This window comes from Rhinolophus hipposideros (assembly GCF_964194185.1).
Source record: "Rhinolophus hipposideros genome assembly, chromosome: 15".
NCBI classification, from domain to species: domain Eukaryota; kingdom Metazoa; phylum Chordata; class Mammalia; order Chiroptera; family Rhinolophidae; genus Rhinolophus; species Rhinolophus hipposideros.
In genome coordinates, this window is record NC_138061.1 from 53,688,574 (window position 1) to 53,708,458 (window position 19,885).

The 19,885-nt window shown below is 43.9% G+C and overlaps 1 protein-coding gene across 21 annotated transcripts in view; it reads right to left on the bottom strand.

Annotated features, from left to right (window-relative positions):
* The window catches only part of KCNMA1 (potassium calcium-activated channel subfamily M alpha 1), a 709,234-nt gene that overhangs the window by 118,328 nt on the left and 571,021 nt on the right, over positions 1-19,885 (bottom strand). For 15 of the 21 annotated variants that reach the window (XM_081075057.1, XM_081075054.1, XM_081075040.1 and 12 more), the window contains one exon: positions 17,642-17,718. In XM_081075057.1, coding sequence (XP_080931183.1) covers positions 17,642-17,718 — 77 coding nt within the window. Of the gene's footprint in view, positions 1-7,097; positions 7,272-13,795; positions 13,908-17,641; positions 17,719-19,885 lie in introns of those variants that run through there. The other 6 variants (XM_081075052.1, XM_081075048.1, XM_081075051.1 and 3 more) reach the window with 2 other exon arrangements.

A 19,885-nucleotide genomic window follows, 5' to 3' on the forward strand; every position in this document is an offset into this window, starting at 1 on the left:
TAATATTTGTAAAGGACACAGAACAGTGCCTGCAGTGCAGCAAATGCTATGCGACTATTAAATTTAACAACAGCATACTTGTACGCACGTGTACATATGGACGCACACACGTACACCCTTGCTGGGCTGGCAGAGTATCTCGCATATAGTAAGGGCAGAGACTCACGGAGTCTAGTCTTAACACGAAACCAAGTTGAGGATCAGCCATTTCCTAGTATTCTCACATTAACAAGCCTCACCTCCTGAAAGATGGAGTCCATATCTGATAACAGCAAATCTGTCTGGCGCGTGGCCTATACTCAGACAAGGCAAAAACATCCACTTAGCCTCCAAAGGGAAAAGCGCTATTTTAGATCTTAGTAGGCCTCACTCTTCCTCTCTCACCAGTGCGTACGATCTGTTTATAATCTCCACATCCGCTCCGTTCTGAAAACGGTTCCCATTATGCTGTTCTGTGCTCACTGCTTCTAGGCCTACATGCAAGTCAAAGACCCCAAACTCGAAGATGTTTCCTTTGAGTATCCTGGCACATGTCCTGAGTTGGTTGGGCCAGATGACAAACATCCATCTCAGATGAAGCAGGCATCCGACTGCAACGACGGGCACCACATGAGAAGTCAGAATCCAAGGCCCAATTGAGACCAGAGGTGCTGTGGTCCAACTGCTCACGTACCTCTGGATGGGACTGGAAGGCAGGGGGCTGGGAGCCGGTGTGGCTGCCCCATAAGCCTCTCTCCAGTGGCTTTACACCATTACTGGCCTGATACTAATTCAAGACAATGCCCAATCGCATCACAACAAATTAGCCACAGACACACGACTGCAATCAACTTGGGGGCCATCCTGAATGGGGGCTGGGGGATTCCCTGTCTCCGTGAGCTGCACACTCCCACAGATGTTTCTAAAAGCCTCTTCCCAGAGGCCCATTTAGAGAGAAATTAAATGCAACTTGGACTTAATTAACGTTTTAAATGATAATGAACACAATGTAGATTCATAGGAGGCATTTACATTGTGTTGTAAAATTGATAAAAATTTAATAACTCTTTGTTAATAAGTTATGTCTCCCCAGACCCATAAAGCCTAAGGCACTGCAGACTCCAGACTGGGTCTAATCCAGGCTCCTGGTGCAGGTGGAGGAGGGAGCAGAGATGGACTTGACATTTGCTCCAAGCCTGCTCTAATTCAAACCTCTGCTTGTTCGTCAGTACTTTATTGCATACAGTAAAGGTCAGGATTTGCGCTCAAGGCAGAGCCTTGACAAGAAAGCTCAAGTGAAAGGCGGGCTGGCCCTGGCATCTGTCGCCCAAGACAGTGCAGGAGGGGGGAGATGGAGAGCACTGGCCACATGTGTCCTCCACCAGGGAGGTAAGACGGAGGATCGGAGGGAAGGTGGAGAATCCGCTGCGCTGTCAGGGTGAGTATTGTGACAACCAGCCACTGTCCTGAATAAAAATGCAAACAAACATCATTTCCACGTCACTTTGCCTAAGGACCTCTGCTAAGCTTACTTGTGGCATGCCAGTATCTTTTCTAGTTTGTCCTTGAAGAGCTGAGTCACCTAGTAAAGCATGTCCTTGAAAAGGGAGGTGTCCAAGTGACAGGGTACACACCAAGGACCCTTTCATCTTTTCTCCTTCTGACCGTTGTACTTCTTGTCGCCCAACCCTGTTTCAAAGGCTTTCTTTTGAAAAGCCGGCTGCTGTGTGCCTACTGTTCCCTTTCCCTTTCATCTATACGTTGTGCCTTTTTATGGCATATTTATCTTAAAGAATTCAACAACACTATTGGGAGGGGGAGTACAACGAGGTCCCAAAATGCCAGTCAACTACATCATCGGATGCTAGACTGAAAAAAACAAAACAAACAAACAAAACCTGGCTGTTTATTATAAATGAAAACCTGGTTTGTTTTGGAGTTCTTTAGAGATGGGTCATTTAAAGGATTCTTTTCAAAAGAAATTTTGCCCAAGCATGATTGTTGCCTTACTGTGCTGATTGAAGGAGCTGACCACTGCACAAGCACATAGGAAGGCTTATTTCCAGTCAACTCATTGCTAAATGTGGCTACCACAAAATCAAGTGAGAGACATTGGTTTTTGCAGCCTTGCAGGCTACCAACAGAAGTGCCCTAAGTGGCCTTTCCAGGGTCATTACCTCCCGGAGAATGATTACATGGCTGCCCAGGTCTATCTGCCTTCCTGTGTTCACTTCCAGCAACAAAATGCAAATGGCCAAATTGGGATGCGTGGGCAAGGGCTAGCTAAAGAGCTAGAGGATGACGCAAATACTGCTTTAGTGTTTGGTGTCATGGGGGTGGGGGAGGGAGGGAGAGAAGGAGGGAAAGAGAGAGGGAGACAGGGAGGGAGTTAAGGGGATTATATCAGCATGCATGAGAAAATGGGAGAAACTGCAGACCCAGAATGAATGGGCTTAAAAGAATACATGGGACACTATGAGTAAAATGATTTAGGCTGACTTTCCTTTCTTTATCTTTCTATCACGGATGGTGGTGGTGGGACGAGACAGTCTTTGGTTCTAAGGCCTAGAAATAAAACAAATTTTAGGGTTGAGGAGTTTGAGGAAGTCACCCAAAACTATACATAAAAAGAATGAGATAATGATAGGCTGTTGAATTTTAAGTGCAGCTTATTAAATTAAACCTCCCTTTACTAGGCATTGGAGACTGTCAGCATAGGGTGTGTCCTATTATAGACTTTTTCCTAGAGCTATTTCCACCCCCTGCCCTAGTATCTGATTTTATGTACTTCAAAATGCCATTAGTTCACTTGAGTGACTTCAGTTCTATTGACAGTGTTAATTCTCTGCCTGTACAAACCAAAGGCTACTCAGGATAAGCTGATTTTTGTTTATATCTGACACGACTCAAGATTATACTAAACTGATTTTGGTATGTCTCCCTTCAACCTGATCGTATTGGACTTCTCCATCCCAACCACTGGAGTAGACTGCCTCCTTGTATTATATCTATACCCAAAATAAAAGTCATGTGCCATTTAAAATTAGCCACAGTAGTTTGGGAAAAGGGTGTATGTAATTGTGCAGGTTTAAACTATTAGTAAATTGAAAGGTTGGTGTGAGCGATCACACATGTACTCCAGCTAAAACTCTTTCCAAGTGCAAGTCTAAAGATCTGTTTCTCTTCTAGCACGTGATTTATTTGTTCATGCCAGGGTTACTGACGTTTGTGGCCAGCAGCCCGTCAGGCAGGTCTCAGCAGATTTGAATCAATAGGGTCCTATGTTGTTTCTGCATCATAATTTTAATTGCCCCTTTCTGTGAGATGTAGCATTCAGATAGCCGGCAAGACTGAAATAAGAATAAATTTGTACCAGAGCAAAAGCACCATTTTACAAAATTATCTTGAGGGAAAATGGAACTAATTAGAACCGAAATCTGTATTTATGTGTGTATATGTTGCTCAACATGGATTTTTATATTTGATAGTACTAGAACATAGCTATTTGTAAAAAGTCTGGGGCCCATACCATCCTTGTGTGTTTTAAGAGAGCTGGTACCCTTGCCCAGGATCATCTGAAGTGGAAATAAAATCGAAATAATCAGACAACGATGCTACGTGTACACTGATCGTAGCCTGCCATATTGAATAATTCAGTCTTGCCCGAAATAGTCTTGTGATGAATCCTTATTGGCCCCTCTTTGCCTTACTTTTCTGACACTGTTTTTGAAGTCTTTTGTAAAGGAGTCCCACTTCTCTGCGGATCTTTTTGTCAGCACTGTCTGGCCTTACAATAGAAGGAGACAAAGGTTAGAAGAGTACGTGACTTAACAGCTAATAGGTGGTAAGGGGCCACACCTCCAAGGAGAGGAGAGCTGAGCAGGCCGGTCCCGTTGTTAGAAGGCGCATTTCTAAAACCGTTGTGAACACTTTTCATACATTACCACTCCTCTGGGAACGAGCTGCTTCTCTTCCCACTTCAGAAAACACATAATGGGACTTTGTGTTTCAATTTAATGTCCCTTGAAAACCTAAATCTTTCCCCTTATAAGAAAAAAAAAAGTAGTAAAGAGGGAGACGAAAGGCAAAAGAGAAACGAATTAGGCAGTCTCCAATGCACACTGGCTCAACTGGGAAACTGCGACCAAAGCAAGCTCTGTAATAATATAATGACGTTTAATGAGTGTCTTGGGAAACAATACAGCCCCAGCATAAAAGACAAAGGGCAAAACCCATCATGGCTCTGCTGACACTAATTCAAAATGATTTTCAGAACAACCAAAGAATGTAAGAGAAGTAATCTGATCCGCCCATCTGACCTCACTTTGATTCAAGGGCCCTTCTCCTGCCATTTCTAATTGTCAAACCCTCTACATTTCACATCTGCTCATATTTAATGAAAAGCCCACTCTCACCACTGCTCTTTGAGTCAACCAGCTCTGTCAAACGGGCACCACCCAACCCCACCACCAGTGAGGGAAGGGATTGCTATTGGAGTCCTGCCAGTAGAATTCCACATAGAGACAGACATTTTTTAATTGGAGAAGAAGGGCTTATACGGGTGCACGAAGGGGCTCAAATTGGAATGGATTTTTCTAACTTATTATTAATGGTCAAAGGTGAGTGGTCTCACACAGGGATAGATGAAATCTGCTTTTGTTTGATGGAGTGACAAGGGCGGAAAGACTGAAGAAACAGAGGAGGCAAACCCCACCCCTGAGCTGTCAGTACCATCAGTACCAGTTAAGGCTTCAACACACAGGCCAAAGCCCCATGTCTTCCACAGTGGGGCATATTTTGGAGGAGAAGGTAGGATAACAATCTCATCCACGGGAAGTTTCTGAGAGGACAGGACAATCCTACCCCAAGTATTTCTTCTCCTCGTCTCCAACAATGCTTGGATTAAATTGCAGAGCCGAGAAACCCCTCCAAGAATGGTTTCTCCTAGATGAAATGGAAATTATACAGGCTGGGCCTCACTAGGGGGACACGGATGTTGCCGTGATTGGTATGGGTGACCAGAGCCAAAACATGACCACATATCCTAGTTTAGAGCCCGAGTGACTCCTTCCTTTTCTCCACTGAATCTCTGGCCAAGGTTTTAGAGTCTACTAATTATGTGAAAACAGAAATTGTGCCTTAGGCAGAAGGGTAACCCAGTGGCTGGTAGTTACATTGCCCACAACCAATCAAAGCGACGTGGCCGATTTGTGCCACCATCGCTCACTCCTTTGCTCTTCCCCAGCTCTTGTCGCTGAAGCTGGTGTCTTGCTACACATTGTCGACAAACAAATTCTTTGTGTGGTTGTGTCCTAGTATACCTTGGTAGTGTCATATGATGACAGAGAACTCTTACAACGAAAATAAAGGGGTAAGAGTTCATACTATGGCATCTGTAAGAAAGATTTTAAAGGAAATTTTCTTTCTAAAAAGTTCTATGTTAGGCCAATGTCAAGACAAGATTTAAACAGTCCCAAATCACTCTCAATACACCTTCCATTAGCTATTACTTTTACAAATGAATCTTGTCCTTTGGCACTGTTCTGGAGAGGCAGTGAGTCATGAATCGGAGAGCATGATTGTCTGGTCCTAGATCTAACTTTTCCAGATGACTCTAAGACAGCTCGATGTACAGATCATGCCTCAGACCTGAACTGCAGGTACAAACACCAGCTCCTGGCCTGGCACACCCTTCCAATGCACACGAGGAAGATAGGGCTCCGTCAGCACTAGAAGCCTCTTTGGACCGCTGTCATATAAGCACACCACGTAGAGACCCCCTTGAATGCCGGCACAGGGAAGTCAAGCCAAGTTTGACATGGGAGCAAACGCTGAGGCGGGGAGTGCTCTTCTCCGCCCTTGGTGCCCGTGTGAATTCATCCTCGCTAGTGAAAGTGTAATGCAACCAGCAGCTCTGGGTACAGAGGAGAGAGAAGAGATGGCAAGACAGCCACTAGTCAATGTGTTGGGTGCTTTCAAGAGGAAGGGATGAAGCACAGAATTGTCTTCTATCTCCCATGCTATCAGAAATGTGAAAATAAGTTACCCCCACACTGTAAGGCAGCTAGGTCCTCACGCGGAACCACGACCTGTTCTGCCCTTAGACGAAGACCCACATCCCAGGGTCTCTGTGTACACGCTGGAGCTTTCCGGAACACCACCTATGAGCTGTGTCAGTCAAATACCAGTAAAGTCCATGCTGAAGACAAGGCTGAGGGGGCTCTTAGGGATCTGTGTATCTCAGCTTTGCCAGCTACTAGCCTTGACTGGTTCTTTAAATCTCTGAGCGCGTGACAAAGACGTCGGATCCCGAAGGCCTGTGCGACAGACTCAAGGAATTCATGGAGGTTCGTGGCTTACAGTTTTTGTTATTATTTGGAATCATGATTACTACAAGATACCTTAAACAGGGAACAACACTTTTGGAAAAGTAAATGATATCAGTGGAATGATCCTTTGAATCAGTCTTTTTTTTTTTTTTTTTTTTTTTAGGGGGAGCTCTACAACCCACCAGTCTGTATAAGTTGGCAGATTTAGAGCACTCTTTTTCAGAACATAGGACACAGCCTGGCACTGGAGGAATGAGACACAGATTAGGGACACAGAATTAGACACAGTGGAAAAAACAAAACAAAAAACATCTGCATCGAAACCCTGTTGTATTTTAGAAACTACCTAAGCTCATTAAAAACAATTTAATGCTAGCTCGCGTTGGCTTGTTCTCGCTAGACTTTTTACCTCCCTCCCTTCGACCCAATCCGATATCTAACCTTTCCCTGAATAGTAACATACATATTTCCACACTCTCTGTATTAATATAGGATTTGATTTGCTGTCACATTAATTCCATTTCTATTTATTTAAAGAGAGTGAGACTGTAATATCACAGTTCTGCGTGCTATTACGTGAAGCACAAGTTAACAGAATGGGAGGGAGGGCTTCCCCAGCACGTACACAGTGACACAGGCAACCGGGATGACATATCACCACATACTAGGTCACACTGGGAAGAACACATCACCTCGACTGACTCACAGAACCACAGGGCACGACACAAGACAAGGATGATACCACAGACAGCACAGACATGGAACTGCGTATGTCGGGGTTCAACTTACAGGCACGGAAACTGGTGGAGCAATCATTAACAGAGACAGAAGAAAGTGGGAAGGCTCTCTCAAGGGTGTCCATGTTACCACGCACACGGCCTGACATGCACGAGCAGTCACGCTCAGAACGTCCGCAATCAAAACAACATGCCCGTCTCATTCTCTTGTAGATGGACATCTTGGCTATAACCATGGGGTTGGATGAGAGGAGAGGAAGAGCGGTAGTTAATGGCAAGGTCACGCGCAGCCAGGCGGCCGGAAGGGAGCTGAAGGGATTTAACACAGGTCTTAGTTCACAGTAACAGTCTTGACCCAGAAAAAAATGCAGAGTGACTGCTCGTAACAGTTTGGTGGTCCATCCAAAAAAATGCAGCGAAAATATAAATTGCCTCTGTAGTCCCCCAAGGCTGTTGTGTATGATTTTTCTCCCCTAGGGGAAGCGGGTGACTACAGGAAAAGGGCATGGCTGATTATAATCGGGTTCTTGGATGAGAAGAAGAGCACATTACAGATAGCAAAAAACGTAACCAACAATTTTCCCCTGGCACAATTAATACAGGAGGACAAAATATACACACAGCCAATCAATTCATTGCTTCTTGGTACGATAAATGGTTTTTGCAGGATGCAAAAAATATCTAATACGTAGGCTTTCTAATTTCCATCCATTTCTGGGCATTAGGCAGAGCCTGGGACAAGCTTTCATCAAATTAGATGTAAAACGATTACGTGTTAATATAGAATCTGATGATGCCTCTGCTGAACTTCCCCAGAGTGCGTTTACAGGATGCCTACAGGAATTTAAATTTACTCTTGACAGAACAAATATCCAAATCTGTCCATATAAGAAATGCAGCTACTCAAGGCTAACGCTGCGTGTTTGACATTAAAGGCAGTTCAAAAATAAAAAATCACCCAAAGCCTATGAGATGTTGGTCTACTGGAATGCATTTAGCTACTCATGGGTGTATTTTCTGCTTAAAGCTGAGAAAATCTGAAAATCGCACCCCGCCCACCAAAAATTCAGAAAGCAACCAGGCTCTTGGTTCATCGTAATTTTTTTTTTCTTATACAGAATATACTGGTCAAAATAGATGAAAAATTACAAAACATGAACTAAGAGAAGAGATCCCATGTAAAAGATCGTGTTGAGGCTTGCTTGCCATATCAATAGTGCTTCTAAAGGTAGTGGCAAAGGCTCTACATGGCCTAGGGACCCAAGTTGAGCCCTAACCTACTCAAGTTGATGGACATCAATGTATCCTTCACGTCCCTCACTCTACCTTTCCAGCCAATTTATAGTTCAGTACCACGAGATGGTTTTCGTGCCTCATTTTGCTGCTACAACAGGCAAAAATATTTGCTTATCACTTAGCCGGAACGGGCCTGCTTCTCTGACAGGAGGGAGAAGAATTCATACTCATTCCAAACATCACAGCCAAATAGTAACCTGCACTAAAGAGAGGTGCTATTCCCTGCACCCGCAGCTTCCATTTGGAAAGTTGTATTTTCCCTCCCTTTCTTTTTCTTCGTGGAGAATGGTTGTACTCTTCCTTTAAAATACGGCTTGTGGTTTTGGCCTCTTTGAATGTTACAGTCACCAGGAAGAGGGGTTTAAATCTCTCAAATGGGTCAAGTCCTGTTCTAAGACCTTTATGACTTGCCATACAGTATATTTGTCAAGCGGGGTAACGTTATGATTGTGACGAACAGGCATTGGGGGAGATGAATGAGAGATCTCTTCAGCAGCAACTCCATTCCTGTGAACTTGGCTCACATTTTTAGTGACACGTTCTTTTAGCGTCCTAGCTAGTCCGTTATTCCGGTCATCATCATGCAGCCCCAGCCCTGTTCAATGTGTGATACATCATTCCTGAGTGTAGCTTGTAGGGGGTGGCGGGGAATAAACGTTCTCCTATAGCATTTGAATCAGAAGAATTTAGAAGGCATCGTGTGTATGCCCAGATACCTCCAAAGAGCAGTTGTTGAAATCATGAAAGGGAAAAAAGTCTTCAGCTGAAGACATGAAAATAAAGTTATTTTAAATGCATCCAGATCTGGTGTACAACTTGGAGACCACTTGCTTGGTTTTTCTCTCTCCTAGTTCTTTTACTGGAAATATTGATTTGTTATTTATACAGAAGAGGAAAACGAAGATGATTTTTTGTTTCACTGTAGATAAATTGTTTTGAAAACAATTTTTAATCAAATGCTGTAGCAGAAGAGAAGCCCTTCAAACTCTGAAATGCTATGCTTCTCATTAGCAGCAGTCCCTGGTTTTCATTTGCATCCTGTCATTTTGGGTTCACATACAATAATAGAATCTGACACATTTATAGAGAAAATATATATATATATACATATATGTATATACACACATAGATCTATCTATATATGTGTATATAGATATATAGATACATCTATATATACTTTCTTTAAAGACAAAAGGAGGGAGGATGGGGGTGGAATAACTTTTGAACTGGTTTTGTCAGAGGTAAGCCCATTGTAATGGGTGATTTAAACCTCCTACTTGATACGGGTTCAGGAGGAAACACAACTTCAAGCCAGTGCCTCTCAGGGACTGTTTGCAACTGTTATTGTTGGCTGTTCTGGAGACCATGCATTGTTCTAAAATTTTATATTGTTAGCATGCGGGAACAGGCTGAAACTGGTCATCCAAGCAGCAAAGAAACCATTTGCTATAAGAAGATTAAATGTTAATTAGAAGCAGTCGCATTCCAAAGCAGCATATGCATAAAAAAGAAAACATGCTATTACTCGTCATTCCTTCCCAGTCTCACTTTTACACTCACACCAAATACGAACTAGAAATCTCAGAAGACAATCAAGCACCACCACCACAAAAAAACAGCAAGAATGATCAGTGAGAGGCTCAAAGACAAGACAGAAACAGTTAAAAATGATTGAGCCCCATACGTTGACAAACTTGTGGAAATTACAATGTCTAGACCAAGGTGCCACCGACGCGGAGGGTGGCTCTTTTTCTCTACTTCCGGAAGAGTCCATTTTCATTGACTCCCTGTCATATGTCTTCACCTATTTACTTCTGGGTCCACGTTCTTAAAAGGCAAGTCCCATTCTGACCTTCCCTTTGGTAGAGTGACCCATCAGGCTTGAAGGACGCGTGTCCCCACAGGAAGAGTCTTCCTCTGGGCCATTACACGAGACGTGAACAAGCTCTTTCACTAAAAGCGGATGAGGATTTGCCTCCCTGGTGGTAGCTGTTACAGAAGATGTGGACGCTCTGTGTATAAAATTATAGTCTCCAGTTGTAAAACACAATGACATCAAAATTAAGTTGTGGATCTCCTAATTTGGGAAATACTCCTCCTCAACTCTCTCTCTCTGGCTTCCTTATCTTTTGGTTTTGTTTTAGTGAATCATGGATATTCAGAATCACTGGTATTTTATTTCCATTTCTCTGTGATTGTTTCCTCTTCCAGAGCTGTTGTAGGTTAGAAGGTTAATTTCAGATAACAGAGTGCCATTTAGAACTCCCAAGGTTAGGTTTCAAAGAGCAACTTTGAAAGTTTTCAGTATTTATTTAAAACAGAAGTAAATTTCATATCTACTCCCTGGCCACATAAAGTGCCCTCTCTCCTTTGGTATTTGCTGATTTTCTTATTATGGAGCCACCCAATGCTCTCCTCCCAAATCCCAATGCTCAGAAGAGTTTTCCCTGAGATTCCAATAACAATACAAAGTAGATCTATGAGGACATCTAGTGGATCGGTGTGGAAAAGCAACTAGTTGAGGGGACCTGAAGGAGCTCCCTCTGAAAGGGAGCAGAAAAAGGACCCTGTGTGCCTCTAAGAACTGAAATGAGTGCAGTGTCATTTCAATTCAATGGTTTCCCACAATCCACAGTGTATTTTTAGGGGGCAGCCAGGACAAAGGGGTGAGAGGTTCTAGTAGATTGTCCCAGAGTGGTCAAAACTGGCAACTCCCTAGCAAGCACATTGCCTCTGCAGCCGTGGCCAGCAGGGGAGGGCCACTTCAGCACCAGCTGGCCAGGTCTCTTCAGAGCCCTGTGACAGCTTCCTGAGACAGGGAACAGATGCAAATGTGTCTCTGGTAGGTGCACATACTGTAGTGACTTGTCATTCCATCTTAGGGCTCTTGGAACTTTATATTCAATGAATTGCTCCCATAGGCCGGCTTAACTCTGGGAAAGCTGAAAAATAAGCCCCTGGGGAATCGGTTTTCTCTTTGGCCCACATCATAAGGTTCTTGCTCTTGGACTGGTGCCACCGATTCAACGAGCTTATGTGGTTTCCAAGAATTAGACCCTGGGTCTCACCTTCCTCCTAACAGTTTTACAATTTGAGAAAAAGCTTTTATGTGCTTTCCTTCACCACAATGAAGTGAATATTCATCTAATATTTCCATTATGACTCCCTGGTGCTATTTATAGAGACAACATTCCCTAATGGGCATCATCAAAGGTATTTCTTTACCCTTAAGTGTTTAAAACTGGAAGACATCTCAGACATACTCTTGGACAACTTTCCCAATATTTTCAAAGGTCATGATCATGAGAAAGGAAACCTGTGGAGAAGTGGCTACTGTAGATGTAGTTTAGTTACTGCTCTTTGCTTGTGTCAAACTGACGGTCAGCTGTCAAACTCAGGTTCTCTGCTGGTTGGCCCTTCTGAGCCAAGCCTGGAATGGAAGAGGGGGTGGGACTCCATCCTGTTCTCAGCACCATCTGCCTCCTGTATCAGCAACCAAATTGTCAGCCAATTTCCAATTGCAGAATCTTAATTTCCAGGGTGGGTTGGGAGGGGAAGGAGAAGCAGTGCTGGAGTGAGAGGCTCAGGTGGTGTTTGCAACTGCAGGGGGGAGATATTTTAGGTTTCCAATGGAGCAAATTCAGGGGAAGACTGGTGTGGGGGGAAAAAAAAATCTGCCATTCAAGTCATAGTAACTTGTTAGATCGTAACCTTATGTTTAAAATCAATCCAATGCAGGAAGGATTATTTTCAAGCCTGAACCCGGGAGCTGCTCTTCAGATGCTCACAGTAACGAAATTACAGGTAAAAACATCCACGGAAGAAAAGTTCACTGAGGTGTAAGGTTGAGGCATTTGTTTGATGTGACACTGGGAATCAGAGAGCATTCTTTCAAGTCCTATAAATGGGAAATGATGTCTTCACTTAGCAAAATTCCTCCTAATAGCTTCTGGAGGGAGACGAAAGATCTTCCAGGTGGTTTTCCCAGAGCGGAAAGAGGGGGGAGAAAAAGCTAGTTAATGTCTGCAGCACAGAGCACTCCGAGCTAGTTGTTCCTGCCCTCAGCACCATACTGTGGCTGGAAATGGCAGAAGAATTTGGCACTAGAGTTGTCTGATGATTGACATCATGGTTTCTCTCCGATTCTGAAGGATCACTAGATTGTGTGAGCTGCTCTTCAGCTATAAAAGTGGCTCGTGCCCTCAAAACCATCCTTGAAGGTGTTCTGCAGATAAAGGGAGCTGCAGAGTCAATTTTGGCAGAATCGTGACTTGAAGAAGGTCGCTGTTTTGTTTTGCTTGTACATTGAGCATTCTGTACCCTCAAACTCTGAAACCTAGCCCAAACCAGATGACAGACTTGCCTCTTTTGCTGCTAAAGGTGAATGAGAGGACACATGCTGAGACATCTTCTCCAAATCCCGAGGCCATTGGACTCAAGTGATCTGCAGGTTGGGCCTCGTGTTCAGTGGTCTGATATACACGAGTCAAGACCCCATGCTCATTTCAGGTGCCTCTGAAAGCAGCACTGCTCTAAGGTACACACAGGAACACTGGCCCTAAAAGCCCTCGTCAACTGCCACATCATGTTGAGTAGAAGAGGCCTACTCCTTGAGTAAGTTAGGGGCTCAGAGACTTACATTTACTTGTTCAGACTTGTACATAGCTCAGCAAGGAAACTGAACAGTCTCCTCGAGCCATCTTTTCTGCCTTAAACAAGTAAATGGTTCTTCCAAGATGTCTGGCCTACACCTATAGAAGAATTGGGTATGTTTTAGTGGGTACTGATGGAAGAAGAAATTTGATTTTAAAGCAAGGGAACTTCCTAGATTGCAGGAAATAATTACCACTATGGAAATACTTGTCTCCAGTGAGGTAGTTTAGATACTTAAGAGTCCCAAAGTTGGTGTCCAGTTAATTCCCTAGCAAGCACTTACTCATATAGAGAGGCACATATATTATAACAAATACATCACTCTCTCTATAATATATCTCTACTCATATATAAAAATGCACATTTTTACATATAAAGTACTGGTACATATCATATATATATCACAACACAGGAATATATATGCAGCATGTGTGGTTCCTTCAAGATAGGAATTCAAGCTCAATAGCCGAGGAGACCAAGTATAATTTATCAAAGGCAAGCATGACAAAGACCCCCAATAGACGAGGCATCTAGAGCTACAGTGGTAATTTCCTCAGCCTACTCAGTGTCCCCTAAAGGTCCCAAGACAAGGCCTTCAAGAGAAACACCGTTGTCAAGGTCTTATTTTCAAATGGAAAAATAAGACAGCGCCAGAAGCTGGCAAGAAGCTGGAGGCTAAGGTGGATGAACAGAGTGGGGTTCCTGCTCTCAGGGTTCTCCAGCTCCAGGCTACTCTGCAGACTGTGTTAGATGAGGGAGAGGGGCATGATGTCACTACTACATGCAACATAAATACCAAAAGAAAAAAAAGAAACTGAAACTGTACAGAAAATAAAAGAAGTATCTCTGCTAGAGAAAGACAGGGGAACTGGACTCCGGGCTGCTGGGAACCCGTGTTACTCACAATATATCACTACCAGGGTGCAGTTAAAATAGAGTAGGGGCCGTATTCCAAGGCAGCAAAGAGGAAAAAAAAATAAATCAAAAATATGTCAATGATTAGAACTTGAAGAAAATTCCTTCAAACACATCAATTTAGACATGACTTGTCCCCTAGGAGTCCACCCTTTGGCAAACTTTTAGAAGCTGGGGAGAAAATGCAAATCATTAGACTGGTTTGTTACATAGAAAAAGAAAATGAGTAAATAGATTCTGAAGCTTGCTCCTTGCTCCTCTGCTGAATTTGACTCTCATCCTTGATGGAGGGCTATGAAGAAATGGAAAGAAATGCAAAAGTTAAACTATACTACCACAGCATTTCCAGGAATGGAATGTCCACACTCAATATTTCTCCAGATAGTATGACATGAAATGTTTAAGGTTATTGAATGAAAGTGAGTGGGGAAGTAGGGGAGGGCTTGAAAAGGGAAGAGCTAGGTTGGGAGAAGAGGGTTAGGAAGCTGTGAATGAAGACCAGTGACTGTCACCAGCTCTATCCGCCGGAGACAAATCATTCCTGGGTGAATTATTAATGCCTGGCCTAACAGGTCTGGACAAATGACTATGTGAGTTAGCTGCCTTCTCCAACTTATGGCACCAGGCAATGTTTATTCAAAGGCACGGGAACCCCCCCAAGGCATTATTAACAATTCCAGCTCCTTCTAATGAAAGTTTCTTTGCAACCAAAACCTATCTTCTCCAATTTCCTAATTCGCCTGGTATGCCTCATATTTAGTAATAACTCATTTTATTCTAACCAGCCCTTAAAAATATACATCTGTATCCTGCCCTCTGTCCGACAGGCTGCTATGGCCTTTTAATTAGGAAGAACAATATTTGGACTATTCTGATTGTTATCAAACATTAACCTCATAACTGAGGGCCTTTATGAGAGGAGGAGCCCAAGCGGGGGAGGGGAACTCAGCGAGAAGGGCGTGAGACCCCCGTCACACTGGCTTGGCTTTGGAGAGGCAGTCTTTCGCCAGCAATCTGTGCTATGCTTGATGGGAGATCAGACACTTCACTCGCTGAACCAACTTTAAGGGAAATGAAGAGAATGAAATTATTGCAAACAATTATGTGCCTCTCCTTCCAATTAAAATCCACTGCTGTTTGCTTGTCTGGAACCAAGATGGCAAAATGTCCTAGAGGCCAAATCCTCATTTCTAGAGACTTAAAAACACTGCTGGGTTCCACTACAGTGCCCTGTGAGGGACATCCCAGAATCAGCGGCTTTCTCCGCATTCTTCCATTCCACTCTTTCCTCCTGAGAGTCTGTTGTTTATCTACTCACCAGCGACATCGGTTAAAATACGAATTGATCACGTCATTTACTTACTTAAACTCTTCCAATGGCTACATTTATAATGGTACTAAGCCCAAGTTTCTTAGGAAGGCCCTGTATTCCTCTCTGATCTCGTCTTGTACCACTCTCTTCCCAACCCCACCAGCCCCGCCGGCCTGCCTTCCTTCCCTCAAACACTACATACTTATTTCTGCTTTCTGGCCTTTGCCTTTGCTCTTTTGCCTACTGGATGGGTCTCAGCACCAATGCCACTTCCCAAGGGAGACCTTCCAGACCTTTCTAGCATACCTACTCGGTTCCTCATACCCCCAGGCTGCCTCCAATCTCTCCATAGCACTTGCCTCTATCGGAATGTATTTAATTGTGTCTATGGCTATTGTCTCCATTTACTATAGTGAAGGCTTCAGCAGGGACAGGGACTTTTATCTTGCTCACCACTCCATCCCTAGCACCAAGAACAGCGCCTAACACAGAGAAGGTACTTAAAACTATGTGAACGATGTGAGCCTGATTAATCAGTAAGTGAATTTCACTGATACCCCTGTGGGACCAGGTTCTCTGGCAGGTTCTCCTGCATTTCCCATCCTCACTACGAGAGTTTCCTCACAGAGGAGTTCAGCCTCTTGCATATGTTCCTCTCTCTTGTTTACTTCCACCTTGGGATAGTGTGCTTCTCCTGATGGGATGACCCTGAGCCTGATCTGGAAGATGCCTGGTCAGCTGAGCTGCGCCTCCTGCTCACAACCAGCAGAGCCTGGCTGTGGCTGGGGTGAGAAGGGCTTTGTGTTTCCTTGAGTCATGGAATTGGGGGGATTGCCTGGGGAGTGGGTTCGTTCTGTACCTTCCACACCCTTAAACACTCTTCCTGGCAGGTTGTCAGAATCAGAATTCTTAGGCCCCAAGAAGTTCTGGTATTTCAATAAATACTCATCTTGGTGAGGTGTCCAAGTTGGGAGGAGAGGGGCCCTGTGTGTTAAGTCAATGGAGAAGGGGGAGCCAAACAGTGGACCTGAGCTCCCCAAATTAGGAAGCAGCCTGATAAGATTTCTACAGTAACTGCTCTAGCCCATGAGTGGGCTCTAGGGCTATTTGCCAAGAGTCTGCGTGTCTCCTCCATGACTCAGCAGAGCAGTGATCATATCTGAGGGGTTTTACATTTACTGTGCAGTGGGGGGCATTGAATAAAGCCTTGGCTTCAGAAGGCATATCCCAGGAAGGGTGCTCATTTGGTTTCTGCTTGTGAAAAAGTATTTTATGGGATGACTTTTACAACTGTGTTCTTGTTCATCAGACCCACTTTGACCTTTCTCCTAAACAAAAGGATTAGGGCACAGCATCAAGAGGGGCCTTGGCGTGAGCCTGAAACCCTGTGTTGGGTGTGTGTGACTCTCAGCAACTCATCCTCTCACGAAATGGGCCTCCTTAGTTTCCTCTTTTTGTGAAATGGGATGAATAACACCCCCTGCCAATTATGCAGGATTATGGTGAGAATCAGAGAAAGTCATGATCGTAAAGAGCTTTAAAAACACTAAATCGCCATAGAAAGGAAGGCGTCATTATTACCATTTTCTCCAGGGTTGGGAACAATTTCTACAAGGCAATGCAACACGATCACTGCTGAAGGCTTGGCCTTCTCAAGGCCAAGCCCACGTTAAGTCCTGGTTTCTCCAGAGTTCACGATCCAATATTCCTGACTTCTCATCTCTTTCTCAAGAGGCCCCAATGGCAAGCTGCTTTGGGAAGGGTTTGAGACAGAGGATGCCAGAAACTACTCAGCCCAATCTAGTCGACCCCAAAGAACAGTGATGCTTGAGGTTGGTCACTGGGGCAATGACAAAGTCCATTGGCGATGGCCAAGTTCTTTCCGGGCCAGTCTGAAGTTATCACAATTGAAAACTATATGGCCTTTGGTATCAAAACTTGCAGCAATTCCAAGTGGAAAGAGAGTCAGCTCCCACTTAAGAGACTGAGTCCTGAGACTCAGTTTCCCTCTCTGCCCTAGTATAGCCATCTTTACACTTGGCAACACCCCATCCACAGGAAACCACTGCAAAAACACTCCGTCCTCCATGGCCTTAGCCGTCCGTCCTCCATTTCATATGCCCTACATATGTACTGTGTTCAACTGGACACCTCTACCTAGGAGTCCCTTTAGAGTCAGGAAGCGGGATTTGGCATTAGGTTTACTCCTAGGTGTTGATGGTGCTGATTTTTCAACCTCTGCTCTAATAAAGTGAGGACAGGTATTTATTTCATGTCTCTTTAAATTGCTGGATGAAACATAAACATATTCAAGAAAATTCTGTATGTTTAGTGTTTCTTTAATAGGAAAAGGAGAAGGGAAATGGATTTGGGGAAAAGGTAGGAAGGAGGGAGGAAAGGGGGTAAGAAACACTACTTACGCCGTTTGCAGCCGCATTTTTTTATTCTTTTGGGATCTGTGATGTCATCATGACAGGCCTTGCAGTAAAAAAATGCCCTGGAGAAAGAGAATGGAAAAACTGACACGTTTCATAATCCACCCAAATGAAATGAGTACCACATTTCCTCCGCTGTGGTGCCAAATTAATGAAACACGCCAGCACCAATTTCCTTTAATCTTTTGAAAGGTTTAGACGTTTACAGACGGAAATGTTTGTTGCAAGACCATTTATTTCAAACACAGGTCTCTGCAATTTGAGTTAGTGCTTCTTTTAATAAACTTTCATTTGAAAAGGAACTGGGGGAAAGGTTGCCGATGTGACACACTGCGTCTGTTCGCTTTTCTTTTCTTTTAGAGGATGACATTCACTGTTGCTCCTCGGAGCACGTGGGCAACCAGCCCTGGGCCTTTGCTGGGCAGTGAAATACATCTCTGAAATCTTCAGTCTGGCTAACTATATATTAAAGGGGCATAAGGATGACTTTCCTCAGTCAAGTAAAAATATTTGCCTTGTCACTTTGAAAACACCTTTTTCTTTTCAACTAAAGTGAGAGAGGTTGAAGAGGAGAGTAGAGAGGGAAAATCAAAAGTGATGAATCCGGGGATCCCTTTGTCAAATTCCTTCTGTGATTCCATAATCCAAAATTACTCCCAAACTGAGTGGACCAACTACTACACAATCCAGCCTTGAGAAATTGTAATAAATGAAGGTTTCCTTCTCACTATGGAGCACAGCTAAGCTGACCACTGGAGCTTAGGGTATCATAGGTTTGGGTAGAAGGAGACCCAAAGGAAGCAATCAATCAACAGGGAAACCCCCCTCATCTGACTAAAGTGTCATTATGTGATGATAAAGTGCCTTGGCCACATCGAGATATTCTGGATGAGACAAAACAAGATCATTCAAGCATTGTTTAAAATGCACAGGGCCTAGAAAAACAGCGCTGGAGGCCGGCGTGCTTTCAGATTCATTAGAAGAACCTTACAACCTTCTGGGTACAGGGACTAACTAACATAATCCCTGGCTTAACGCCTTTACCACTCCCAACACAAAATTGAATGTCAGGGATAAACATGGTCTTTCCCTGACCAAGGCTATAAAGAACTAAACACAGTCCTTGGCTGTGTTATCCCTACGTTCCTTTTGATGTTTTTCACAGGACTTGCATTAATGATGGGCATCAGTTGGAAACCACTGTTAAGACTTTGAAATCTGGAAGAGATCTGAGATCCTGGGACTCAGTGTCCTCATCTGTAAATGGAAGAGGTTGTCATGACCTGCCTAACGTCATCCTTTGCTGGAAGTTGGCCAGCCCCAAGACTTCGAGATCCAAGCCCAATGCTCTTTCCACTGTGGCAGCTCCTCCACTATTTCTTTAAATGCCAGTTTTCATCCAGGTTGCAAAAAAAGAAAAGGGAGATGATTGTTTGCCCTCGGTGGCAATGTGGCTAAGAAGCCAATCAGCGAAGACCTGCCTTGAAAGGGGAAGAGCAGGAAAGGAGGAAGCGATTTTGCTTCCACTTCCTTTGGCCATTTTCTGCCACCATTTGATGCTACTATACATATTAGTAACAATAACTAACATTTATAGAGCACAAACTGTAGGCCAGGAACTAACTGTTCTAAGAATTTATAAGTATTAATGTATTTGAACTTCAAACAATCCTTTGAAGGAGGTATGGTAATTATCTTTGTTTTACAGATAAGAAAACTGAAAAACAGAGACATTAAGTGACCTGCCTAAGGTCACACAGCTGAGTGGCAGAGCCAGGACTCAAATCCACTCAGTCTGGTCCTGGAATCCAAGGTCTTAAACGCATCTCTACTAAAGAGATGATGAAATGATGATGAATTTGAATAGACTGTTGAAAAGATAAAGTATGATTACGTCATGAATTAAAGCTGGATTCTAAAAGTGAAATACCCATAGGGACAGACTGGTAAAGTTAATGAGTGAAATGGGGTGAGGGTGGGGGTCTGTGGTGACCCGGAGACACATTCCCCCAAGTGGAGAGGGCAGGGTATCTAAGCTCCAGCTGATTTTTGTGAAGTGGCACTTCTGTGAAGGCTCCATTCTCTTCCCCATCCACCTCGGCCTCTCTGGCAAAGCCCCCACCTTACTGCACACCTGCACCTGAGCAGCTGAGTGTTGCTGAGGAAAGGAAACACAACCATGCTGACTGATCTCACTTTAATTCCATGGCCGTGGATTCCACTCCTCAG